The sequence below is a fragment of the Anoplopoma fimbria genome, chromosome 4, assembly GCF_027596085.1.
Source record: "Anoplopoma fimbria isolate UVic2021 breed Golden Eagle Sablefish chromosome 4, Afim_UVic_2022, whole genome shotgun sequence".
Taxonomy (NCBI): Eukaryota; Metazoa; Chordata; class Actinopteri; order Perciformes; family Anoplopomatidae; genus Anoplopoma; species Anoplopoma fimbria.
The window spans coordinates 15,153,211-15,180,770 of record NC_072452.1 but is presented as its reverse complement, the minus strand read 5'-3'; the positions used below and the strand labels follow the sequence as shown (position 1 = coordinate 15,180,770).

Sequence of the window (27,560 nt, the reverse complement as noted above, 5' to 3'; positions counted from 1 at the left end):
CATGAAACTGAAGCAGCTAAATTAAATTCAGCCATTATTAATGTTATTATTTACATGTTTTTCCTACTGTGACATCTCATAATGTCTTTAATGACAAAGAGATATGAATCTTTTAAAAATACAAAGGTAAGTTAAGATCTGTAACTGTAACTTATAAAGCAAATCTGTCTCAGAATAAACTCCACTGAATGTCAAATGTTGGTCAACAGCCTGAACAAACCACTTACACTGAGTTATAGCTCCACTTAGTGGGGAATACTTGTACTTGTCAGCTACAACCACGTGACAAATAAATAAATCATCTTGCATATCTCTTTGACTAATTTGATCAGTAGTTCTTGCCCATTTCAGGTTATCTTATTAAATCTATTGGTAAATAGACTGATTTGATTTATTCTTTGTGTCAACGTGGGAAAAAAGCAGACATGATGACATGGGTGAGAGGAGGATGAAGGCCAAACTCGGAGCCATCCTGGACCATCCCTCTCACCCTCTCCATGAGGAACTGTGGCAGCTGGGCAGCTCTTTCAGCCATCGGCTGATTCTACCAAAGAGCAGGACTGAGCGCTTCAGACGCTCATTTGTGCCCACTGCCATCAGACTGTACAACAACAGCGGAGACCACAGTCTGTCATCATGCTGACCAGCTGACCAGCCCCCCATGTGGATATACTGTACATTTTTTTATTTGTATTCTTATTTTTTATTTTATTCTATTTTTATTTTATTGTATAATATGTGTATTTATTATCTGTTTCTGTGTAGTTGAGCTGCTGCAACACTTGAATTTCCCCCATGGGGATCAATAAAGGAATATAATGATGTCAAAACACACAAGATCAACATGGCAGAGTGGGGGTAACTCTATCTCACATTATTAACCCTATCATAATATTGCATACATGCAGTTGCTATGTCAATGAAGATCACAGTGCACTCCCTGCTTGATATGTTGTTTTTGTTTCTCAATCACTGGAAAACTCTGTTCAAGTGTGAAATTCTTTCACAATAATTATCTCGGCCTAGGAACTCTCCCTCACTTCATAAAGATGAACCAGATGAGGCAGAAAGCACTTTATATGTTTAGAAGAAAAACATAATTATCATCCCAGCCTGAGCGGAACATCTATAAAATGTTTTGTTTTTCACAGTGGTTTCAAAGAGCATCCAGATGTTTGACTTGAGTAAAAAATAACGGTGATGAAAATAACAAAGTACATTTACTGAAGTACTATACTTGAGCACAATTTTGAGATATGTGTAATTTACTTGAGTATGTCTCTCTTTTTTGTACTTTATACAACATTTAGATTAGAAAAAGAAAGGAATTTGATCATTTTCAGATTAATACTTTACATTCAACATTACATGTATTTTGCTGATGCTTTTATCCAAAGCAACTAACCATAATTGCATTCAACCATGTGGATACAACCCAAACAATGCAATCATGTAGTACATCATATCCAAATATGCTGAACTGCTAACTGTTGCATTTGGAGTAATTAAACCTTCATCCATGAGTAATAATAATAATCCAATGATATATCCTATAATCCTACTATATGCCCTACTTTTCCTCTCAGTAATAACTTAGTATTTGAGTAAATTAAGTCAAACGTTACTTATTAATTAGGTACTGTACATGGGGTAGGAAAACATTAAAAACATGCGTCAAAGCGCCATCATTTCACAGTGTTGAATGAGCACCGGCGGGACAAACGTATTTATTCGCACCTAACTGTTTAAAAACGGCTATATTTCACACGTTGGTAAACCGTTACATTCAAGGCAGCAGAACGTTTTAAATCTGCCTTTTCCAACCGACGAAACGAACGCCAGCGTCAACGGTTAGTTACAGAACGTCGCGTCACTTCGTCGAGTCTGAGCCGAAGACACACTCGGGTGTTTCCGTGAATCCGAAGCGCAAACTCTCACCGCCATTGGTTTAGAGCGGCACATCCACCGGGAAAGAGAGGCGGGGGCTAGCTGTTGAATGACGGCCGCTGCTCTATTGACAGTTGAGAGAGCAAGAGACAGCCTCCGGGGGCATACACGGGGCCTACACATTTCTACATTCCCACCGTGTAACAATACCACATGAAAGAGGAGGGGCGCTTAACCGTGTCGCTAAGCACCGCCGGGGGGATGTGGCGGACTGTGGGACGGGACGACACGGTGCGGACACCGAGCGGACCTTTCTCACAGGTCTTCTCGTAGGGGAGACGGCTGAAGTAGCGTTATGATAGTCTGATAGTCTGGTAGTCTGTTAGTCTGGTAGTCTGCAGGCGGCTCATGGGCGCACGGTTAAATCAGAAATAGGCGGTGCCTGATAATTCCTGGAAAAATACAGGAGGCTCCGAGCAGAATGAGACAGTTAAGGTCTGCGGGTTTAGGGCTCGTTCACTGAAGTTGACGTGCTGACTTTGGCTGCAAACAGCGTGCAGGAGGGGGTCTAAGGAAGGGGTCTAAGGAGGGGGTTTAAGGTGGTCTAACAAGGTCTGAGGGGGTCTAACAAGGTCTGAGGGGGTCTGAGGAGGTCTACCAGTGAAGACCGTCCGTCTTGCACATTTAGACAGATAGCCAATCAGGTCTGTTGTTCAGGTCGGTGCTCTTATGTCAGTGACCTATATGTGATGCATGTGCGCCCCGCAGCAGCAGACGCAGCAGACAGCATGGGGATCAACGGAGGAGGAGGAGGAGGAGGAGGAGGAGATGCTGTTGCTCCTCAGGAAGGAGGCTGCAGGAGAGACGGGGGTAAACCCGTGCAGGAGGACGGGTCCGTGCAGCTGATCGAGGCCGGGTGCAAACCGGCCCCGTGCCCGGTGTCTGACTCCGAGTCCCCGGTTGTGCAGGTGGAGGACACCACCGGTCCCGGAGCTGCGTTCGTCCCACCTGAAGGAGGTTTCGGCTGGCTGGTGGTTTTCGCAGCCACCTGGTGCAACGGGTCCATCTTCGGCATTCAAAACGCCTTCGGGATCCTGCACATGATGCTGATGAAGGAGCACGCAGACCCAGACGACAAGACGTCTCAGTTCAAAGTGGGTGAGTACCAGACTGTCTGCAGAAGCAACACGTCCGCTGGTGGACGGATGCACATGTGGATGCACGCATGGTTGATCACAATCACAATCATGTGCATAGCTAAAAAAGGTGGAGATTGGACCTCCAGTGAACGAGTGTCACTTGATAGAATATCAGCATCATGAAAACACAAATTCACATCAGAGTTCAAGTGGGTTTACCCTGAACTTAAAGTGACCCACTGAACATATAGTGTTACATGACATAAGGGGCCTCGCCAATACATTTAAAGTCCAAATGTTGTTTTTTGTTTCTAAAACTCTTCATGCATTCTAAGAAATGCTCCTTGCTCCTTGTTTGAGTTGGACAGCTGTATGTTTTGGAGAGCACCATCGCTGACGTTCAATCATTAACAGGCATTTCACTGAGCAGCTCTCTCCTTGCTATCCATTCTTCAACATCACTGTTATATTAACTCCTTTAACTAGATGCAGCAAATCCATTTCAGGCAGTCACAAATGGCTCTTTTGAAAGTGGTTTCCCCCCAAGGCTGACATTTAAAGACATGTGACCCAGCAAACTTTCAAACAAGTTTATGCTCAGAATTTGTGCACTCACTAAATATTCGACAAGAGTGTGAAATATCCAATATTACATCTATTATTACAATGTCTTTTTCTGGTTTTCCCTGTTTGGACTATTTAAAGTTAAAAGACTCAAGAGGGTTTGATAAAGAGAGGGGTGGCATGTGAAAAAAATTCTATGCTTGATTGAATATATAGACATTACTACAGTGCCAAATATAGTATAAAAGCTAAAAGACCTCATGATTATTTAATTTGAGGAATTTATATTCACATGTGTCACAGTAAAGTTGTTGTTGGCCACCTATTCTGCCGTTCATGGCCACAATAAGGCCAATGTTCACCTCTCTATCACCCTGCGTGCTTTAATTTGAACCATTCTGTTATACAAATATCACAAGTTTTCACTGGTGAATGTTCTCTTTTAAAATACTGGATGGTAAAATACTGGATACATCTTAATATAGAAATCCCTTATGCTACTTTCAAGGAATAAAACCAGTCAGTCTCCAGACAAGCTTTAATAGCAAAGACTTCCCGTGCCTCCATCAATAACTGACAATTTTCTGGCTTGTGTTTGTAACCATAGTGTAAATATTTAGTTATAAACTCAGCTTCCAATTAATTTTCATTGAAGCATCTTGGGAGGTTTTGTCCCTTGATGGTGATTCAGAGTTTTGGCTTCTAGCTTTGAGGTCGCTAATCACATGAACGACTACTGACTACATGAGTTGTTATGCAAGTTCTTGTTAAGGGAATAACTTTCTGATGGGAGAAACCTTGAAACGGTTTGTTTTAGATTAGAGTGAAAATAAATATTTTTAGAGGAGGGGAGTGGCATATAACAAGAGTAGGTATTTTCTTAACTAAATGTCAAGATCCACAATCACCAGTATGGTTAAGGTCAGGATGTCGGAAGGGATTACAGCTCTAAGGCGGTTTCTTGGAACAAATTGAACATTTTTAATCAGCATGAAAAACATTACTGAGGAATAGAAAACATTAAGTGAAACCAAAAGGCTCAGGCATGATACGGCTCATTAAGGCACAGGTTAATATATTTAATGGCATTTTGAACCTTGTCATCTCTAATTTATGTGAAGAAAAATGACTGTGTCCGGAGGCAGCTCGACAAGGCATCACATTACTTTCAGGTTTTGCCTGATAGAGAGCTTGAGAGCGTGTTGGGCCCGAAAACAGACACCAGGCCAGATGTATTACTTACAGTATAGCTTGCATTCAACAGAGGGGAGTTGCTGTCAAGGTATTTCTGGCTAGCTTTCCCGCCTTGTTTTGGCTTGTGAAGGATTTCATCTCCAGCCGTTCCTTGGATTTGATTCTTGGTTTATTCTCATATGTGAAAGGATTAAGCTCGTAGGCTGAGTACTGACCTTTCCCCCCTGCAATAGAAGAAAACAGGGGGAAAAAGCTTAACAACAATAGTCACAGTTGTAAAAGCTTCTTTTGAACAACTTAAAACTTAAATTTACATTTGTAGAACATCTTAAAACAACATACTTCACAAGCAATAAGGAGAGAAGGCATTGCCGAATGATTTAGATCTGATAACCATCAGGTCTTTATACCAAGCTTGATTTAACTGGGTATTTATTAAGCCTTGAGGGGTAAACAAGAGATTTTCAAAATAGCTCATACGTATCAAGGTGGGGGATCAGAAAAGCTTTTTGACAAAGTTAAAAGGTGTAGGGGTTATGAGTTGCAGATGTTGGTGTTTTACTCAATGCGTAAACATCGCACGGTAAGAAGTTTTGTTCCAGTTGCGACCAGATGTACAAAATTGCTTGTATTTAAAAGGTGTGTAACCAACACAACATTCTTATAAAGTTAAAGACTGTGATGCTTCTATAATCAGTGGGGAGTGATGAGGTGATGTTTGGTTGAACATGGGTGAACAAAATGTGAGAGAGACAAAGAAAACTTCATGCTGCGCCGTTTCTACTGCAGCAAAACTGGGAATGTGGGTGAAGCTGCAAAGAAAGGGTCTGAGTGAGCGAGTGATTCAGCTTGTCTTAATACCTGAAATTACTTCCCTTCTATATGACACTAGTGTGAAAGAGATCAGTGGGAGGACTGCAACAAGACAAAAAACAGAAGCTCATTCAAGTACATTGTGTCCTATTTGTGTCTGAATGTAGAGCTAAAGGAGTTTTTTTACTCCCGTTCAGTGCACGGACTATAAATCGTACTGGCAGCAGCATTTGGCCGTAAATTGATTTTTCCTTTAAATGCTAAAAAAGACACTGATGACACTTAAGAAACCAGACTTTTTAACAACAAAAGTGGGAAAATGTCAATAGATCAGACAGCTACAAGCAACTCTCTCCAACGCAGCGTCCTGTTCTCTTTATATATCCATGGTCTGTCGAAATTACTTTGGAATCGTATTTAAACCACTTCCAAATGTGGCTTGGATCCAAATTTGCAAAAATACCATTTCATGTTTTTTTTGCTGTCCAGATTTTCTAAATCGATCTAGATCAAATCTGGGCGTCCCATAAAAAACATTTGTGCTGACATTTTCAACAAGGGCTAAATATAAGGTTAAAGTCAATCAACATGTTTGTATTGAAGCTGCAGATAAAGAGTATTTAGCAGGTGTTTATTAGCTCGGGATTAGTGTCTGTATTAAAATTGGATTAATGTCAGTGAACAGCCTGTAATCAATTTAACCGAAGCATGCATGTAAATAAATTCCATATAGAATGAGCAAATCTTTAAAGGACAATGACCAATTTTACCTATTCAATCTGTGGGTCCCTTAGCCTTTAATTAAATAAGATAGTAGCCTGTTTCAACATTCAATTTCTTAAATTGTAGTCATAATGTATATTTTTATCATTTTACCATCAAATGTTGCCAACATGCAGTGGCTGAAAATGTCTTAAAAGCCAAATCTCAATTCTGTAAATAGAAAATAAAACCATCCAGGATTCAAACAGGTGTCATAAGCAAACTGCTCCAATCATTAGCATACTGCTGTGCTCTGTAGGGCTGTATTCTGCTGGCCCGGATTTCACCTGCATCTCCAGGGCAGCTGGAAATCCCAGGTTGGCAGATCAGGGGGTAATGTGGCATTTTTGTCATTCCAAAGCCCAGGGGAATGGGTTCAGCTGGGATTAGAGTCTCTTAAAGCTCCACATGCTCAGAAACAGGTACATACAGATGATCAAAACAGGGATGTACTGTTTTTATGGAAGTGGGTTTCCTTCAATAAATTAAGGTTTTTAATCATAGAAAGTTCTCTAGCTAGCAGGGGCAAATGTGAACAGAAATATGGTGTGATTTATGCTTGACACATCCACAATGGTCACAGGCGTCTGCACAAAGCGACGTCACATCTTCAGACTAAGGCTCTTTGCGGGGGTTTGGTGCAGCAGGTTGTTGCTTGTCCTTGCACATCCAACAGTTTCTAACTACACAAACGTGGATGGGCGGAGGAAACAGAGAATTTTGACGCTTCAGCGAACTTCCATGCGGAAAGTATAATCAAGGCTTTAGAGTAGCACGACAGACTGTGTATCAGGAGTGAAGTCTGAGAGCCGAGTCGTGCTGCCACACTCACATATGACCCACTGTACTCTCTGCAAAACAATATCCCATATAAATCAAAGCAACCCTCTCTTGCATTATTAATAGTGCCAACACAAGCTCTTTGTACAGCAGTGAATATTGCTAATTTGGAGCTTGATATAACTAGTAAATATCTAAAGGAGTTGCTAATGGTTAGCAAGTAAACAACTTCACCGCTGGTATGCATGACAACAGGGATTAGACCCGGATGCAGACAGTTGGAGGCAGTAGGAAGAATTTAGTGATTTATTATAAATGGCTCACAGGCAGAATGTCCAAATATTGGGCAAGAAACTGGCAGACTGGTGACTGGCAAACAGTACACAGCATTGCAACTACATGACATGGGAATGAGATGCAGGTGAGGAGGTGATTAGGGAAGTGGGAACAGGTGTGTGGACGGGTGTGGCACTCAGGTGATGGGGAAAGGAGGGAAAGTACCACGGCATCTGTTGGACGGATTGAAGATAACAGTTGTTTGAATTTGGGCACTAGAAATGTGTGAGGATAGGAGTGACAAGGTTTGACACATTCGTGGACTGTGGCTGACATGTTTTGAAGACACTCCTCCCACATCTGTGACAGCTGGTCCCATAAATGACTTGTCTTACACACACACAATCCTCCGCAAACTGCAGCCTGACCTGATACTTCATGGTTCTTAACCAGTTAAGGTAATTGATGCTTGTATAAGGATGTATGAACACAATACTCATGTCATTATAAAATATCAACTTATGTAGAACGGCTTGTTGAAAGTGTGAGAAACTCTGACAACAATGTAAATACCATTTATTTTTTTCTAGCTACCTTCTGAATTAGCTTGTTTTTATTTCTTGTGTTCTTGTTGAGAGAATCTCTCAAAATGTAGCTTCTATCATTGCTTTGTGCTCATAAAGGGTATAACAGCAGTTTCTTGACAGTTAGTGCACTGTCCAATAACACCTGTTGAGGTATTGATTGATATATGTTAAAAAGCTAAGTGAGGTTTGGACCGAAACATTTGCAGCTGTCTGTTATGGTAAACAAGGCTCTTAGTTTGGAATATATTAGATACATTATCTTTTGGGAAACTTGATGGTAAGAATTAAGCGACTACTTAGCTTGCTACCATTTTATAGCTACTTTTTGTTATGTACTTTGGCTAGTGAACACTCTCAAACATTACATTTTTTGGGCAGATCCAGTTCTGCCACAAAGGCAAACAGAATGATTTACATAATTTCCATGATGCTGTTTATACTCTTTTAATGTCTGTGTTTTTCAGTTGAAGTGACCATGTGTGTCATACAACAACATGTTGCCCCGCCCCAGCCTGCTAAAGACATTAAATGTGGCCTCGAGGAAATGGTGTTGTACCTCAGCCTTTCCGTTAATGTTTTAAAAATATGTGTGCCAATTCTTTCTCGAACTATGTGTACCCAAGACATTTTCAAACATATGTGTTGCATTGTTTAATTCGTGGAATATTTCCCCCCCTGTGTCTAAAAATAATAGTGTCATCCGTCAGAGGGCATTTAGACAGTGATGTGTTTTTTGATTGTTTTGGCACTCTGGATGTATAATTAAACAGGGACAGGGACTTAAAGTTGTTGGTTCAGTGAAATTACCCCAAAATATTGTTTCTTACTTACTGCAGTGACATTAATATAAGCAGATAGTTTTAGTTGCATTGGAGGTAGACAATCGTTTTTTAGTACTGCTCAAAGCATTCACAACTTTTAAAACATCCAGGAGCAACATGCCTTTCCAGATACAATGTTTTTGCCTCTCAGGCTAATCTTAAGAGCATACTGTGAACAGTTTAATTTAAAAAGTACTTCCTACGTTACTTTAACACTAAAAATGAAAACTAAAAGTCTTTAATCCATATGCTGCTCATTTGATAGGAGTGTTAACACCCTAAAATTAAAGCTAAAAGTTGTGGCTTTAACCTCATTGATATATGCATAAGTCAAAGTACACACATAAGCAATTATGTAAATATTGTACATAAATATATATTTGGTTTGGTCTTATTTTGTCAAGATATACATTGAAACAAATAAACAGTTCTAAATGTAAGTAACTAGAGCGAAACTAAGTACCATCTCTCAGTACATTAAATATCTCCCTGTTTCCCTGCCAAAGAGAAGATAGAAGATCCTCCGATGTACAGAAGGCCCATATAGAAACTCTCTCACTGTCAGATTGAACCCATCACGTAAAGAGAGGAAAGCTTGTTAAGCCACCTCACTACCCAAGCACACGAACACACATATTTTCTTTTCACTTCAGTCTACATCGCTGTACCCTTTTTGTTTTGTTTGGAGCCCTAATCGTCTGTAATGAGTACACTCCACTCAGTCTATTCACAGACCTATAGCTTGTTCCAGGGCGGGGGGGAGATGGGGGTTTGGAGGTGGGGTTAGTCGGAAAAGAGAGGAGAGAGTGGAGGAAGGAGAGATGTTGCTTTGTTAGCCTCTGATTGAAGGGTGATCCTCACATGTTGATTTTGTACACAGGATTTCAATCAGGGACTGCAGTCATCCTGTCCACAGTGGTTCAGTCAAGAAAGCATGTGGATGCAGGCTACTCTATATACTGTAATTTTGTGATCCTGTCACCTGTAATATTATATACAACCAGGGATATAGGTGATAAGCAAACTGACAGTGTTAGTTTAATGTGGTAATTCTTGATATTTGTTATTTTGTCTCCATCCTTGATACAAAGCAGTTTTACACAGTGTATTCAGTAGGCCTAATGGGAGTGACATACAGTATATTTCCTTGGATTTGGTATTGATACAATTTAAGATTTTGTCCTTTTTTTGTGTTCAGCCATGGTGGCTGTCACTGCTCACTGTAGCCACTGATCTCTTCTGTTAGGGAAATAGTAAAATTCCCTATTTTACAACGAATCATCCAACATGTACCCTGAAGTTCAGTTACAGAAGAGCATCAGCAAAATAAGAACGATAGATGGAGATATGCTTATCCAAGACTCACGACCAGACTGCCCAACCTGATGGGCTGTAAAACATTTTATGAGAACTTCCAAGGATGAACCGCTAAGACAGTACACAAGATACAGGACTTCCAGATGGGAGACACCACGGTAATAAGTGAAAGGATTTAAAACCCTGTGATACTTTCAGACAAACAATCTGGAAATTAGGTAATGGACAAGGAACAGAAAGTGACTAAGTGACATATATGAGAAGGAATAAGAGAAGCTGGAGACAAACCAGGGAAAGCAAAAGTGATCCTGGATAAAGAAGCTTGCAAGGCTGCTAACATACATTTCTGAGATTACAGGCACCAGAGGCAACGTAAACTAAACCCGACCTGATTCTGTCAAAAGTTCTTGGCTGAGCACATTTTTCTGGCGATTAACTTTTAAGTGGCTTTGTACTGTACATTTGTCATAAAAAATTTCAGGCTTTCTGTTTTATTTCTGAAATATGCTATGTGTCTTTGCCTAAACAGTTGAGGCTGCAGGCTATTCTCAAGGACCACATCCACCACAACAGTCAGGGGAGTCATTTTATGACTTATCGCCTGTTCCATTGAGCCATCATAAAACTAGACTTAAACCCCTAATATGTGTGCAGATATTGTGTCATCTACACAGTACAGGAGCCCGATTTCTAGTTTCCTGTATGTGAAATCTGTAGAGAGCCATCGGTTTTGCATTGTGGGGCTATTAATCTTGGTATTTCCATACTGGAAAGCCATATGTTTGACCCTCAGGGCAAATAGGATGCAAGAGCTAAACAGAACACATGTGTAGTAAATCACAACATACAGTTATGCTCAACATTGTTGCTTGATGACCAGTTGTGGAAAATGTAAGGGTTCAGTATATTTAAAACTGTCATCAATATTTTTATATTAACGTCAATTGGATCAAATTACTGTGTAATGTGAAAGGGGTTGCTTGTAGTGACAAACCAACAGAGAATTGTAACCCAACTCTGCAATTCCCCTCAGCTCTACGTAGCATGTAGCATCTTTTAGCTTATTGTTTTGGTCTCACGACTTGTGACTTTACTTGACTTTGTTTCACTCTCATTCGCAGTTTTTAGTGAAAAATCTTAAAAACACTGCTGAATGCTTCCTGCCCAGGACCAAACAGTGGACAGACAAGAGCACTGAGTTTGAAGCACACGAGTCCCATACTGGGAGTGCTTGTTAGCTCTTTAAATCATTAGTGCAATATGGTGCAATTGTAATGCTAAGGTGCTTATGGGAAGCCAAATCCAAACTCCTTGGCTTATTAATAAATAGGTCTAATCTGATCTTGTGCAACTTTGTCACTGAGTTCTGTCTTAATGGTATAATGTGTACGGTGCTTTAGTTGAAATGGGTTGGGAGGACAACATAGAACAACAATTTGAAATTCATAATAGCATTTAACCTACTTTACTGTTGCACCATACTGAGATCCACTTATGGATACACTGTAGGTATAAGCTGTATGCCTTGAGTCCAATTAGGTGTTTTGTTTTTTTATGTTGCACTTCAAGGTAACCTACAAACATTTAGCAGGGAAAGGCACAAAATGGTGGTAGTTCATGAAGTACGAAGAGAATGAGAATTCCCCTTGTCTTGTTCCATTTGGATAAATAAACTATAGGAAGGCTTGGATGCAGTCCCACCCTTAAACTACACAAAACTTGACTTTGTAGTATACACTTTGTACCGGCAGAACTGTGTGCTTGTAGTACAGCATGTTTAGGTCATCTGCCATAACAAAGACTGTGATTGTACAGTGTTTTAGAGCTCATGTTTCAGTGTGCATGTATGTGTGTGTGTGTGTGTGTGTGTGTGTGTGTGTGTGTGTGTGTGTGTGTGTGTGTGTGTGTGTGTGTGTGTGTGTGTGTGTGTGTGTGTGTGTGTGTGTGTGTGTGTGTGTGTGTGTGTGTGTGTGTGTGTGTATAAGTAGGTGAATCAGTCCATCCACCTGTTTATCTGGCTCTCTGGTCTCATTCCCATTGAGCAGTTAGTTCAGTGTGACCTACAGCCCAGACACCATGGTAGACATTAAAGCTACCTTTGCTCCCCGGGAGACTAGACCCAGACATTTGTTTGTTTGCACTTCAGGGTACGCAGTGTCTCTGCTGGATCATTCTGGCCCGTTATGGATGGATATTACACCACAGGCCAGATCTGTCCACTTTGATCCACTTTTTTTGATCTGCTTAATCACCATGAGAAATCTAATAGATTGTGTCTGATGTACACGATGCAAGTAAAGACACAATAAAGAGCTGCGTTACATAAATTCATATTAATAGCAAGTCAGATCAGATGCTGGAGTGTCGCAGAGAGAGATTTCCAAGAAAAAGTAGTGCATACAAAGGCTTTTCTTTTTTCAAAGCTTCCGCAAATATGACATTTTCATGACATCAAGGTATTAATGCTGTGTGAGTCATGAAATGCCTGCAAGGCAACGGGAGCACAAGATTCAACATGAAGCACACGTTTACCTTCGACTGTGGCACATTGTTCAAACAATGACTTCCATTTGCAAAGGATGTATAATAAAATGATAAAGATCTCAAGAAAGGTCTATTTGATTTTTTCTCGTGCTTCTACTATAACAACTTGTATGTCCTGTTCTCAAGTGGGGCGCTATTCACAAACATTTTTTGACATACAGTAGGTAGCACAGAATTGCTTTGAAGCAAATTCTCCAGCTCCATATGACAAAATGAGCCGGTGTATTGTCTCCATGTAGGAAAGGGAAAACATTTCTACTCATTCATTTTTGCTGCATGTCGGTTTTATTTCATGGTAATGTATCCTGTATATCAATTACACATTGATTTACAGCACACATTTCATGTTACATGGGCAGCTGTGGCACACCAGGTAGAGCACTCGTCCCATAACCACAAGGTTGGTGGTTTGAACCCCTCTACAGCCAACATCACCTTGAGTGAGACACCTAACCCCCAGTTGCTCCCCGGGTGCTTCTTAGCAGCCCACTGCTCCTCCGGGATGGGTCAAATGCAGAGAATTGTAATTTCCCCATTGTGGGACTAATAAAGAATAAAGGATTGATTATTTCAGTCTTGCTTGGTGAACAAACGGGTACAAGACTGTCTTTGTTTACTCTAGGTTATAGCTACAACATACAGGGCATCCACATGTTTCTGACAATGAATTCTCTCTCTCTCCCCTTCCTCTCCAGCATGGGTCGGGGCCCTGGCCATGGGAATGATCTTCTTCTGTTCACCTGTGGTCAGCATGTTCACAGACCGCTTCGGGTGTAGGAAGACTGCCGTCAGCGGGGCGTTGGTGGCTTTTATAGGGCTGCTCAGTACATCCTTTGCAAAGTAAGCTACTGTCCATTTATTATTAAAGCCACTACTTGCCGCACTTTTTGCCCATGATCTTTTAACAGTACACATTAGTCACAGAGCAAAGAATTTGTGTTTATCTGAAAAATAAATACTCTGAGATGTTTGAAATGCTCAAAATCAATTGTAACGCTCACACAGTAAGTCATAGTAACCATCTATGTTGCTTTTTATAATTAAGTATTGTATATTTACATATTTACCCTTGGCCATGTTCAACTTTATTGCATTCATTCTATACTCACAGCAGCAGCAAAGAGTGAAAGAAAAAAACATGACGATAGATAGAACAATGAAAATAAAGCTAAACTAACAATTCCGCAGAAACTTTTTAGGAAAACCTTGGATATTTTATCAACTACAAAAACATAAAATGAACAGCCAGAATTACAGTTCCGCCTTATTGCTGTTTTATACTCCTGTGACTGTACACCTATGCGTTCTGTGCAGACTCCTCCTCCGCATGCCAGGCAAACATAGTATTCGACAAATTGTGCATAGAATATAATTTATTTTAGATTTTTTCAAATCTTTTTTCCGGCGGTCTTTTGTTGCTGTTGTTACAAAAGTAAGGTAAATAAATCCCGCCTTCCGGCCCAGATATCCAATCAAACTTCTGCAGTGTTTGCGGCCCCTGGTGCGTAGTCACATTTTTCAGAAGGTGTGCGCCGCGTCTCTGCCTTCTCACTGTGAGCTCTGCAAACAATATTGGCAGCTCTGTGGAAGCTCTGATGAAGCCCTTCCGCAGAAATATAGATAAGGCACCAGTCTAATCATCAAGTCAATTATATTTATATATAACAATATCACAATTCTCAAATTTGCCACAAGGGGCTTTGCGATTTGTACAATATAAGTCCTTTGACCCTTAGTTTCTTTTCCGTTGCAGTTCCCTGACCCTTCGCTATTTCACATATGGCATACTGTTTGGCTGTGGCTCCTCCTTCGCCTTCCAGCCCTCATTGGTCATCCTCGGCCACTACTTCCGCCAGCGCCTGGGCCTGGCCAACGGCGTGGTGACGGCCGGTGCCAGCCTCTTCTCCATGGGCCTCCCGGTTTTCCTCAACAAGGTGGTGGAACCTTTGGGCCTCAGCAGGACCTTCCAGATTCTCAGCCTCTTCATGTTGGTCCAGGCCATGCTGGCCCTACTGTTCAAACCTTTACTGCCTGCAGGAGGAGGCATGGGACCCCCAGGCATGGGTCATAGCCCTGCCAAACCCCAAACTCAGCCAGAGGCCACTGCTCAGGAGGGAAGCAGGTGGAGCAGGCTTCTTGGTGGGTTCAGGAAGTACTTCAACCTGCGTGTGTTCCACATCTTGACATACCGGGTGTGGGCGTTTGGAGTAGCCACAGCTGTTCTGGGCTACTTTGTGCCGTATGTCCATCTGGTAAGAACAATAATGGGAAGGCTTGTAGTTAAATTATTAGTCACACATTATGCGTTTGCTTCTGCCTTGAATCGGGTTATCTAAACTCAAAGACTGTACAAATATTTAGAAAAGAAGTTCCAGAAGTTCATAAAGTTCTTGGTTACATATGTTATGTGACTGTGAAAATGTATGTTAATTGACTAGCAGCACAGCTGGAGCACATTACATAGCATGTAAACATACCAGGAAATGCCACTTCTTTTTCTTTTTTTTTTTTCAAATGTTGGTGTGGTTAAATACCACTGCAAACAACATTCTGTCTGTCATTGGTATGTAAGCTACAGAACCGGTTTGTTTCCGTTGTAACTCGTTCCATGCTGGGGCTCAGCCTACCAGCTGCTATCAATCAAACACACACACACACACACACACACCCCTCCAAAGGCTAAAAGGAAAAGGAGCATTTCTGATAGTTCTCCAAGACCTTTTTTTTTTGTTCCTTTTTAATAATAAAAACTATTGAAAGGGTTTTTTAAATAACACTGAATAATTCTGGTTGCAAAAAGCGAAAACGTGATTTTTTAAGTTTTTTGGGGGAAAGATCACACCCAAGTTAAAGCATAGTAATGTAGCTTTCCATGCTGATAACAATCCAAAATTCAGAGTATATTTGAATCCATACATGACCTTTGGCCGACTTTGGTGTGAAATAGTGAGATAGTGAAGGAAGAGGAAGAAGTGTAAAGCTGCAACGTGTAGCTGTGAAGTTGTTCTCCCTCTATCCAGATGTCGGATGTTCTAGCTCCGGCCTCCCTCTGTCAGGCCTGTTGTTTCAGGCTGGGCCCTGATGTAAACACAGCCCCGGTCTTTGTATTGGCTCGACCACCTCAGGAAACCTCTCCTGTATGGCCTCTCTGTATCCCTAAACATGCCTATCCTATGGCCATTGATGAATGTAGAGCCCTTCAAAGCAGAGCAAATATTTCACAAGTTCAGGAAAGACTTCAGAGGGCGGTTTAATGTTTTGGATCTGATTTGGGGGGTCAGGGCTGAGAGAGTGGGAGGGTCTGACCTATATGCGTTGGGACTTCCTGTCCTGCTCTTCTAAAGGTCTGTAGATGGAGACTTTTGTTATTGTTAGACCTTTCCTTTGGAGTTATGTATGGGCAATTCCTCCACCCTTCCCAAATGCACACCCATTTGCTGAGTTAATTGACTTCTTAACACTGAAGCACATACGGGTTGTGTGACATAAAATTCGTAAAATTAGTAGCTTCTGGTGAACTTCTTGTGGAGCACAATCACATTCAACCAACAAGCACACTGCCAAAGCTCACGCAGCACTATGTCTGTTTTTTCTTTCCGTGTTTCAGATAAATTTTGTGAAGGAGCAGTTCAAGGGGACCCAGAAGGAATGGGTACTACTGGTATGCATAGGAGCATCATCTGGGGTGGGACGCCTCGCTTTCGGCAAAATCGGAGACCTCATTCCTGGTGTTCAAAAGATCTACATGCAGGTGAGGAAATAGATTTTGAAAGTATTCAACCGATAAATGTAGCTAGCAGCACTAGCACCAAAATTCGCTACATCCAACGAGAAGGTCACAAAGTCTGCAACACTGACAGCTTGTCCCTTCAGGCCTCCCTCTAAAGCCACTTTCCCAAAGTTACAATTATGAATGTAAGGATATAAAAAACCTAAATAACAAACAGGGCTATTGTTGGTACTCACAGCTGTCAAGCTAGCAGCTTGTGGAAGACTCCAGTGACGCGCAGTGAGCTCACCAGCGGAGTGTGCACATGCAGTCGTTTGATTTATTGATTACTGTTGGGATGTAAAAGATAATTTAACAAATATAACAAACATTTTTTTATAAAATGAATCACCTACCCTAGCTTTAAAAGTGGTATATGAGTCTGGGGCGTTGAGTCAAGATTGAAACTAGCTAGATCTCTTAAACCACCTGTAGTCTCGTTTTCAGCCTAACATCACTTTAATGATTTCTTGTATCAGTCAACGGTAAATGTTGTCTTTATTTTCTCATTTCTAATATCTGACTATAACTGTAACAAAGTCTTAATCGTGTCAACAATTGGTGTGCAGACATTTAATTCAAATCTAAAATTTCACCAACTTTAACCTGAATAAGAAGACTTGAGGTTACATATTAACTGTTGTTTTTTGAGGCTGTCGTCTGTCAGACGCTGTGAACTCTGTTATATGCACTTTCCACTTTGTTTTACTCACCCCTCTGGCACACATACATCACATTGAGCCAATATTTATTAAATGGTATTCTATTTAAAGGGTTTTATAGTGTCACTTGGTTGAACATTATTATTTTGATTTGCAACCAGAGAGATTGAGTGTCTTAAATGGCTTTTAGGCTGCAGATAAACATCACTCGGATGCAAATTTGCACACACTTACAATACCAGAATAGAAATAAGCTACTGTGTTGCTATAAGAATTACCTGTCTGGATAATGGCGGGGATGATTCAGTCCGCAGAAAATGGAAGCACAGCAGTTCAGAGAAGAGAAACAAGATTTTTAATTTTGTATAAGATCTGTTGGCCTAAACAACCGCACTCAATCTGCATGTTGGTAATCAATTGTGTTGTTCAGCAGAGGAACACTGAGTCAGAAAGTGACATGCATGCTATGTCAAAACAATCTCTCTCCTTTTTTGCAAGAGATGGTAAGACTCGCTTTATCATCTTGCTTTCTTGTACAAGATAAGATAATCCTTTATTAGTCCGGCAGCGGGGAAATTTGCAATATATTTTTTTGCAATATAATTACAATATAGTAATTACAACTACCAGGTTCTGCGAACCAAAGCCAATATAAAGCGAACCAAAGCCAATATACTCCTTAGCTCTCAGCACAGTTAACATTTTGTAATATTAGTCAGTTTAATAGCACAGACAATATTTTCTGTTTTTAGTTTTCAGCATTCAGATCCCTATCTGTCTCTGTAGCTAGCTGTTCACATTCAAATCAGTTCATCTTTACCACATTGTTTTCCAACTTAAATATGTTGCTTTTTTATCAAGTCCTTAAAGTAGCTGGAGGGTGTGTACTCTGTTGCAAAATGTTCATTATAAAGTTAAAAGGCCTGTTCTCCATGTACAAGCACAACAAAGATAGAAACTGAGCCATCTGTACAGTATTTCTGCCCTCTCTTACTGCCATCAGTGCACTGAAAACAAGCAAATATCTACTGCAGCTCTGGCCTATGAAACAGGCAGCCACCTCGTTTAGAAATATAAATACAAGAGAGACTTAAAGCTTGTTACTGTGTCTGTTTCAGGTGGTGTCCTTCATGGCTCTGGGCCTGATGTCCATGATGATCCCTCAGTGCATGGTGTTCGAGGGGCTGGTGGTCGTCTGCGTGTTCTTGGGGCTGTGTGATGGCTGCTTCCTCACCATGATGGCTCCCATAGTCTTCGAGCTGGTCGGGCCCATGCAGGCCTCGCAGGCCATAGGCTACCTTCTTGGCCTTATGTCTCTTCCCATGACTGCAGGTCCACCCATTGCTGGTGAGAAGCAAAACAAAGCACTGATTAATGCAGTATAATCCAGAATTAGCAAACAATGATCTGGTTTCTTGCAGTAGCAGTACACAGCAAGCGTATTGATGTTAACAAAGGAGTATGTAGGGAGTAAAGGGAGAGTAAGACAAATGCAGGGCAGGATAGATCATACAGCAGACCGTATATGTAGAGAAGTTTGGGCTTGTGGCCAACTGTAGGCTGTCTCTAAGGATTTCTCTTCAGGGGGAAAACAGCACATAAATCTCAGTACTCAACTCCCCTTTTGTCTCCTCTACCTCCTCCCTCTCTCCTTTTCTCTCTAATAACACCAGTGTACAGAAGTGCACAAAGGGCAGACCATTAAATTGTTGACTCAGGCATCCCTGTGCTCTCTCATGCCGACTTCTTTCAGATCTCACACATACCTGGACTGCTTTTACTACAAAACACACAGCGTTCTCTTTTTGTGGCCTCAGCTCAGCATACCAGAGGTTGTTATTAATGGTAAAATTTGAAGACTTAAAAGAACAAACAACCCAATGTCATTTCAAACGGACAATTTCTGTTTCAGATTACACTTTTTGGAGAAAGCAATATACTGATATTTCTTCATGACATATTCAAAACTATCAAATTCATATTCATGATAATATAGTAAACAAGAGCTGAAAGGTGATTAAAAGTTTGAAGAAATTTATCTGTAACTATTTTCAGCGGTTGGTCAAAAAACTATATTTCAAGATGACACCTTAGGCTGTGGCTATGAAGAAAATGACAGTTAGTTGCAGATCTTAAGTATACATCTCTTTCTATATACTTATATGTAATATACTGCCTACTTTTTTTGTTCTCTTAATCTTATTTTAGCCAAATTAATAAACTGACTAACTGCATGTTAAAAATGCTTGCGCTTTTTTATCTGCACACGAAGACCTGCATTCAAACATAAAGTACAGTGTGGTGGCATAAGGTTTTAATTTTCCTTATGACTAACGAAACTTCGTCTCCTGTAGTTAAACAAACATTACATTGACAAGGTATATATATATATTCAATTAAATATGAATGCATCTACATCAAAATCAAAGGCAGCTACATGTATGCTCCTCAACATTCTGAATGTGATTACACAATGTTGTTCTGTACAGCCTGTACAGTACATGAGCAAGAATGCATACATTACAGGCAACAATGTGAGTGCACACCCCTACCGCTGCTCTCCTGTCAAAGGCTCAGCGGTAGATTAAACATTTAGTGCGGTGTGCTGAACTTCTTGACCTTGCTTTGTCACTGTCTGTACAGTTTGTTTGCTGTAGCCTACATGCAGATAATTATAGAATATGGATACACGGTCTGTTCACAGGGTGAGGTTTTAGTGCTGGATTTGATAACAACAGTACAGTTTCCACTGTGAATTCCACTGTTTTAATATATAACAATATTATTGTGGCCATATCATGTGTTGCGACTTATAGCTAATATAAACTGGCTAATGCATCAATGAGCCAAAACAACTGACAGACAAATCTATATTTAGCGCTGATGATGTCACGGTGTACTGACACATGCTGGAGCCACTTCTACTTAACTCCATTAACGGGAGACATTACACCACAAGAGGTCAGCAAAAACAGGATCTTTATCTGCTGTTACGTCACTCATTTAACAGGAATAGGTCAACGTTTTGGGTAAATATGTGTATTTGAATAATGCTGTATATTTGAAGACTGGATAACATGAACTGTGTCCCCCTGTCTCCACTGCCCAGGTCTCCTACACGATTACTTTGGGAACTACACGGTGGCCTTCTCCCTGGCTGGGGTGCCTCCTATAGTTGGGGGCGTGGTGCTGTTCTTTGTGCCCCTGATACACCGCAGGCTCCAGGCAGCGGCATCACCGGAGGAGACGTCCACGACTGCCCACATGCTGCCCACCACAACACCAGCGGGGGAGCCCAAGAGCTGCTCCAACGGAGACATCCTGCCCGGCTACACTGACGTAGAGACACACATCTGAGTCGCAATGTACAAAGGTTACCTATATTTATACACATCAAGCATGAATCATGTTGGTGCCCTTTGACATATTATGTATACCTATTTCTCCTTCTTATATGTTACTCTGCTTTTGCTCTACTCCCCAGGGATTCAGCCCACCAGCACCTTTTCTCACCCTTAGATTTCCCTCCTCTCAGCCATGGACTTCCTGTCGGCTGACGTTTCACTCTCTCACCCTCCTGGACTCTCATGGGCTGTTTGTTATTTTCACGTGGAGAGAAATCGAAAAGGGCGCTCTGGCTACAAAGCTACAGAGAGGACGAAAAGAAGGCACATCAGCGTAGGATGATGGGAATGTATGAAGGAGGATAAGCACAACACAGTCTCAACAAGGATTGTTTTATCTGTGGGGACTCTGTAGTTACACATACCTCCAAGAGGAAAGAAATGAAGAGATTTTAGCTGACTGATTTCACAGCATTCATCGTGCTGCTTTAGCTTTTTGAAGCTCTAAAAAATACTATGCTTTGTTTCTAGATTCCATATAAACACGTTGTTAGGATAACAGGCATATAAAATAAGAAATAGTGAGGTTTTTAAATTTTTATTTAGTACCTCATAAATCTAATCTAATTTTTTTTAACACAATGGATTTTATTTAGTTTGTGTAGCTGAACCACAATCTAATTTTGAGTGATTTGGTTTATTTTATTCTGCTGTGACAGCTACAAGAGAAAACCATGCGTCTGTTGTAAATGTCACAGGATGAAACAGACAATTCTTCTGAGAGATCAGCCACCAGTCACAATCACCTCAGCTCAACCCGCACACTGTAATCACACCAAGGGTCCAAAATACTTCAGCAAAATGTCTTCAACTACTCTACAAGCCAGCCTGCATGGGACACAGATGTTTGATTGTGGCAGCTGTTGATTCCCACTGATTCACATGCCATGAACACTAGAGAGTTTTTTAACGCTTTGAATTTAGGTCAGTGACTATGCAGCTTGTGGCAGGTTAACTTTTGGGGTCAGAAAGGGGGTGAGTCGTGAAAGCTGTGCATCTGCTGCCTGAATTCATGAAGCACTACAGTTGATGCATGGTCTTTTCACAGCCTTCAATCTCAGCATTTGTTTTTTTTTTCAATCATCACATTCTACAGTTATTATTAGCCATGGAAGTTTAAACAGGGTGCTAGATAAATCTGCATAAACTGTGTTTCTTATGGCTTTGAAAAATAATTCTAAGTAGTTTTTTGTAGTATGAACACTTTAGGAGTGGAAAGACTTTGAATCATGCAGTCAAAGCAGTCGGTTGCATCGAATTTTTATCAACTTCAGACTTGTATAATTTTATTCTGAATGTGTGTTGTGCTTCTGCACTTATGACAGTAGAAGCAGTTACTACGTTACAATATGTTAATAAGAGGGGGCTACTGAGATTAACGCTGCCAAATGGCCTGAGCCCTCATCAGGCCATCTCACGGATAATCCCATCAATCTGCTGCTTAAGTTTAGCTTTGTGTCATGAGGCCGTCACTCACTGTGTTGGCAGTAATGGAACAAAAGGGTCACGGCCTCATTGAGACTTTCCCTCAAGAGGACAGTTTGCAGTTATTATGTTCCTGAAACGTTTGGACCACTTACCTCTGCACTCTTTGATTACAAGTTCTCTTGAACCATGAGTTTTAATGAACAGATGTGAAGTAGAGCTGCAATAATGGACTGTTTGAGTTACACTGTGGTTACATGCATAACTGAGTAGCAGGGAGGGGAATTAGTACACAGTGAGGAAGGAAATGCCCCGGTGTTAAGGTGGTAACCTGTTCCTTTCTGTCAATTCCTCTTTTTGCCGTCACTGCCAATACTCGGTCAGCTTCTGTGTTACAACACTTCAGAGCCTAAAAGCTACACAAACCTCATTGCTGAGTGTAGTTTTTTTGGGGGGGGTTATGCTATTGGACAAACAATTCTGAATAGGAAACATACATCTATACCTCAGTAATCAAACAATCCTCAGCAATTTAGATGAACAACTTATTCATTACTTTATAATTTCACTCTTCTGGTGTGTTTTTTTTGTTGGAATTTGAATCAGCCACAAAGCTGCCAAACGCCTGTTTTCAGTCTCCATGGCTTCCTCCGAAACCTCATTAGTGTCTGTTTAGTAACCACAAAACTGTACTGGAAATGTCAAACTTCCATTCCCTATAATCCAACAGTTGGTGTGTAACTCATTTAGAGATTTATCCTTCCCATTTATTTTGCCTTCATATCCACTTGCTCCTTTGTTCTTGAGCCTCACCATTCCTGCTCTCTCTCACCTCTACCTCCACATCATTAGCCTCTCTTTATCACAGCCTCATTTCTCTGGCTGTCTTTGAAGAAATGCAGTTATACAAATGTCTAATATCCTTAACTTAAGTTAAAGAGACACTAAACCGTAAGCAGTGGGGAACCATATAATGGTTCAAGCGTGCTTGAAAGCAAGAACACATGGGCCTCTAGTTTGACTGAGGTAGTGTTACATTTTATTGGCAGTGCAAGTTGTTGACAGCAACAAAAACAAAAGGTAGAGGTAATTTTAAAAAGTACCGCTGCCTTGTTGTCTACGTACCAGAGATGTAAGCTAACAAGTATCATAAATCACTTGAACATGAAGCTCCTGAACACTGTGCTCAATTAAATCTTAAAAATAAAGACACCTTCTCTTTTTACTGGCTTATTTTACTTGGAAGTGTTGTATTTAACCGAATCAATATGCTCCTGCCTGATCATTTTTGGTTAACTGTGTCATTTATTTAATTTACTTATTAAACCTGTGTGTTATGAAGGTTGCAGGAGATTCTCTTTAGACAAACTGTGTAACTGTATGAAAAGTCTGAAAATATCTCAAAACCCGATTAGCTCTAATTGGACAGAATCCATCCACAATGTAAAGATGATGTTTTTACAAAAATAAAAAAGAGGCAACATTTGATGAATCACTTCATATTTTAACTTGAAATTCTTTTACTTCTCAACTGGGAAAAAAAACGTGGCCAGTTACTTAGAAGTTGCACTTATTTACTGCTTTCAAACTAGAGGCCTGTTTGACTAAAGTCCACTATGTGGCAAATAAATGAGGGCATGAAAACTAAAGCAGAGGACTTTCCCTCTGGTGGCCATATTGGAGGACCTAAACCTTTTGGTTAACGACCTGCTTAAGGCATATTGTGTTTGTATCCGTCTTAACAACGTTGACAAAAAATGTTTTTAAATGTGAATTCATGTTTTTTCCCCATTTTTTTGTGTTTAATATGTCGTCACCTTGTAAGCAAGCAGCTTATCATCAATGTTGTTTTTCTAAAAAACAAAACAAGGACTAGAAGCAAGACCTTTGATCAGAGTTGCTAGGTTTGAGATTATAAAGTGAACTTTCCAGAACTTGACGTGACTTTTGACTCATTCTTTTTGTTTTGTTTTCGTATAGTCATTGTTAATTCTCTTTCTTTTCTTAATGGCCATGTGAGTCAGACTCACCCAGTTTCTGGTCAGAAGCGCCGGTGTGCTCCTTTTTATTAGTAGATTGGTAGAGAAAACTGACATTTATGTACCAACATATGTACTTTATACTGTATACTTTGTAATGGTTATTAATTAACCGGGAACTGTTTTTATTTTTTTATTTGTTGGTGTTTTTAGTGATTCACTTCAGTGACTAATGGAAATCCGTTTTTCTGTTCAGATTTGAAATGATGTATAAAAATGAGGGAGCCTAATGAAAAGAATGAAGAATGATACAGTGTAGCTGGATGGTTACACGGTATCTATGGAACCAGTGTTTGGCTTTCCAAAGCGTTTTTGGCTATGCAGCGTCGCTGGGCTCGCTGTCAACCTTCAGTGACCACTTCACTCTCTGTAATCACGTCAAACTCTCAACAATGAATGGGCTACATATTTACATTTGTCTCCTGTAGCTTGCAGTAGCTTCAGGACTAAACCTACAGTAGAGCCCCTTCCTTACCTAAACTATAAACTACTAACACTACTACTTAATGCTTTTTAGACTTTTGTATAATAAGAAAGTTTTCATTGGACTAACAGCTGTTTTGCCTGACAGTCAAAACATGACATTTCTCTCTTTTCTTTTTATTCTGGTGCTTGCCTGTGGTATGCCGGTCAGAGCTACAGAGAGGCTCATTCAGGCTCTCTTTGGTCTCTTGGTTGTTACATTCTTCCAAGATCGGTGCAAAACAGGTCAAATGAACAAGAATCAAAATGTGTCATATTTACTTAGTCCGTTTGTAAAGTTATTCTGCTATGACTTTATTTAATTTAGCATTTGCTTAAATTTACTGCTGCTCAGAGGCCTCTCAGTCTCACCTCAGTAGACTTTACTCTGGCAGGTGAAACAACTCAAACACTACTGCAACATTGAGCCTTCTACTCTGCAACGTGCCAAACCTTAACCTCTTGCGTGCTGTTTAACTGCTTTGCTTTGCCCTCCGCCTGAAACCGTACAAGCAATATATGGAACAGGATAGCTGAAGGTCCATACTTCATGTCATGATGTATAGATTTGCTAAAAGTCCAACACCTCATATACTGCCATGGACAACCTCCAGCAAGAATACCCCTCATCATTTTTATTCTTTGTAAAGGGAAGCTTTTAAGGCTTTTGACCACACCTAAATAATGTCTTTACATGCGCCATATGTTCTAGAAACACTGTTGTGTGTGCATATGTTTCATTGTCTTGACTGTAGGCATCATGTTTTCACATCTATAAATACTCCCAACTATTTCTGGTGATGTATATTTCTGTATGGTGCCATGGCAACACTTGGCGCAGGCCTTCCCCCCGCCTTACATGACAAATTATTAGTGATGGTTCGGTGCCAGGCTCTGCTAAAGTTTTCCCTTCTCTGAACCTCTAATGTTGCTGCATTTAAACCTCAACTGCCTCTCTTCACATATTAGAGCTGTCCCCTGTTCTCCCTACACAAGCTTTACCTTTTTATATAAATACATATTTCTGTTTTAGTCGTTTTACAAAATGTTCTAACAAGGCCAGTGAGGCCACAAGATCTGATATTAAATAATGCTGCTAGAAAAATTAAGGATTTTTTTTGTGTTTTTTTAAAGTAATTTTTAATCTGTATCAAAAGAGACACATTTTTCTATTAAACCAACAATAAAGATGTAATATGAAAACTACTCATGCTGTCATTGCCAGTCGCTTTCATTGTTCGAGTTCAACCACTCTGAATGAATAAAGACTCAAACACTCTGCTGCTGTTCAGGGACACACTGAATGTGTCTTCAATCGTGTGCTCCTTATCACCACGGCAACGTGGCTGAGTTCTTTAAGGCAGTGAGTCCTCCCTTGACTCCAAATTCCCTTATTTAACCTCAGTATCTCACAGCCAGGCAGCCAATCATGCCGAGGCTTCAAGATCACACTTTGCTGAATTTGTTCCAAGCAGCAGAGCTCTTAATATACACATAAGGATCTGTTGTTTTTGATGTTGTTGTCACAAGGCGGGGAATATGTCAATTGTTGAGCCTAAGGGAATCTTTTCTCTTTTTTATAAATAAGCATTAATACAGTGAAGAAGACTATTTAACTGGGCTACAGCTATAAAAAAAAAAAGATATACTTTTTAAATTAAATGAAATCTAAAGCCTTTTATCAAACCATGAAGCAATTATTTTACTGATCTAGCATAATTCTTATTTTCACTTACATGATCAAAAACTGTCTCAAAAAAAGTGTCTGATAAGAAAAAGGGAGGATGCAGCAGACTATTGCACCAAAGAAGATAACATGTCAAGCACTTCGCTTGGAAATAAAATAATTTCACATTTATTTTTTTTCTATTTATTTTTAAACCATATAATATATGATATGATTCTTAGATTTTCTCAATTTTTTAGGATGGATATTTCTGCAGTCATTCATTAAGATCCCAATTAGCTTCACCATTGCAGAAGCTTTTTGTTCCTGGGGTCCACCTGACCCCTACAGTATGTGAACAGAGTTTTATAACCAGAGGTACTATATCAGTGAGTGAAACGTAGAAAACAACTGGGGTCTTGAGCCACGACATAAGAAGGGAAATGCATACCAGTATACCAGTAGTGTTACAGAGTCGATGTGTAAAAGTGTAGTTTTTGTAAAATAAAGATAAATGCAACCAAACCATAGGAAACATGCGTTGCATTAGGGAGAGCCAGAGTCTCTCAGACAGAAAAGCAAAAGACTGGAAAGAAGTCTCAAAAGGGCCTGAAGACCAGAATTTTTGGCTGAATCGGCTAAAATGAGGTCTGCATTAAGTCAACAAAGAGTCAGTCCCCACAACCTGCTCAACAGATGATCTGAATAACCCTCCAATGAGCTCAGAGGCATTGTGAAATTCATCTCAAATGAATTGGGAACAGGGAAATGACATCAAGTACTGAAGAGTGAGGGACTGCTACACCAGGAGCCGAATGGAGACAGCAGGAGCCCACAGGAGGCAGAGGGCCGACACATAAAATGACTGATGCTGCAGACCTATCGGATATAAAGCTGGCTTTGTCTTACTGTTTATTCGTTATTTTGGGGATAATAAAACGAGTTGGATGGGTTCAGATTGTACGAATGTAGACTGAATATTTGTACTTCTACAAACTGACCAGTAGGTGTCCCTATACAGTGCAGGAACCCACTGTTTCAATGCAATAACTAATGTAACATGTAGTTTCTCCAGTAAGTGTCGCCTCTCTTTCATTTATTTATGTAAAGGTTCTGGAAATACATTCAATGTCAACATGTTTTATTGTCATTACACATGATTTACTAAATTACCGGAACTTATTCATTTTATATTATTTCATAACAATAAACAAAATAGTTTTGTTTTTTTCCCCTGTGTGCCAAACATCTGGTCTATCACACATATATCTTCACGTTATAAATATAGAAACAAACTAAAACAACTAGAACAAAGAAAATGCCACAAAACTGTTCACAAAACTGTTCACTGAATTAATTGCTACACATCTACAATTTATCCTGATATAATGAATTTATTTTGAATTAAGTAGCTCATCTATGTTGTGAACAGCCACCTCAACCTCTGTG

At 40.2% G+C, this 27,560-nt stretch overlaps 1 protein-coding gene across 3 annotated transcripts; it reads left to right on the top strand.

Moving 5' to 3' along the window:
* The first annotated feature begins 1,872 nt into the window (after window positions 1–1,872).
* On the top strand, window positions 1,873–25,688 carry slc16a2 (solute carrier family 16 member 2). 3 transcript variants are annotated; one of them, XM_054597575.1, is made up of 8 exons: window positions 1,873–2,178; window positions 2,659–3,045; window positions 13,380–13,524; window positions 14,438–14,936; window positions 16,292–16,435; window positions 18,234–18,462; window positions 20,225–20,488; window positions 20,600–25,688. In XM_054597575.1, the coding sequence occupies exons 2-7, from the start codon at window positions 2,676–2,678 to the stop codon at window positions 20,470–20,472; spliced, it is 1,635 nt and encodes a 544-aa protein (XP_054453550.1). In that variant the 5' UTR covers window positions 1,873–2,178; window positions 2,659–2,675; the 3' UTR covers window positions 20,473–20,488; window positions 20,600–25,688. The 3 variants fall into 3 exon arrangements, with proteins under 3 accessions (XP_054453550.1, XP_054453549.1, XP_054453547.1); XM_054597574.1 differs by having other exon boundaries at window positions 1,873–3,045; window positions 20,225–20,480; XM_054597572.1 differs by having other exon boundaries at window positions 1,873–3,045.
* Window positions 25,689–27,560: the final 1,872 nt, after the last annotated feature.

Coding starts and splice junctions, on each gene's coding strand:
- slc16a2 (XM_054597574.1), top strand. CDS start 2,637: ATGCATGTGCGCCCCGCAGCAGCAGACGCAGCAGACAGCATGGGGATC. Junction 16,436..18,233: donor TTCAAAAGATCTACATGCAG/GTGAGGAAATAG, acceptor TGTCTGTTTCAG/GTGGTGTCCTTCATGGCTCT. Junction 18,463..20,224: donor TGCAGGTCCACCCATTGCTG/GTGAGAAGCAAA, acceptor TCCACTGCCCAG/GTCTCCTACACGATTACTTT.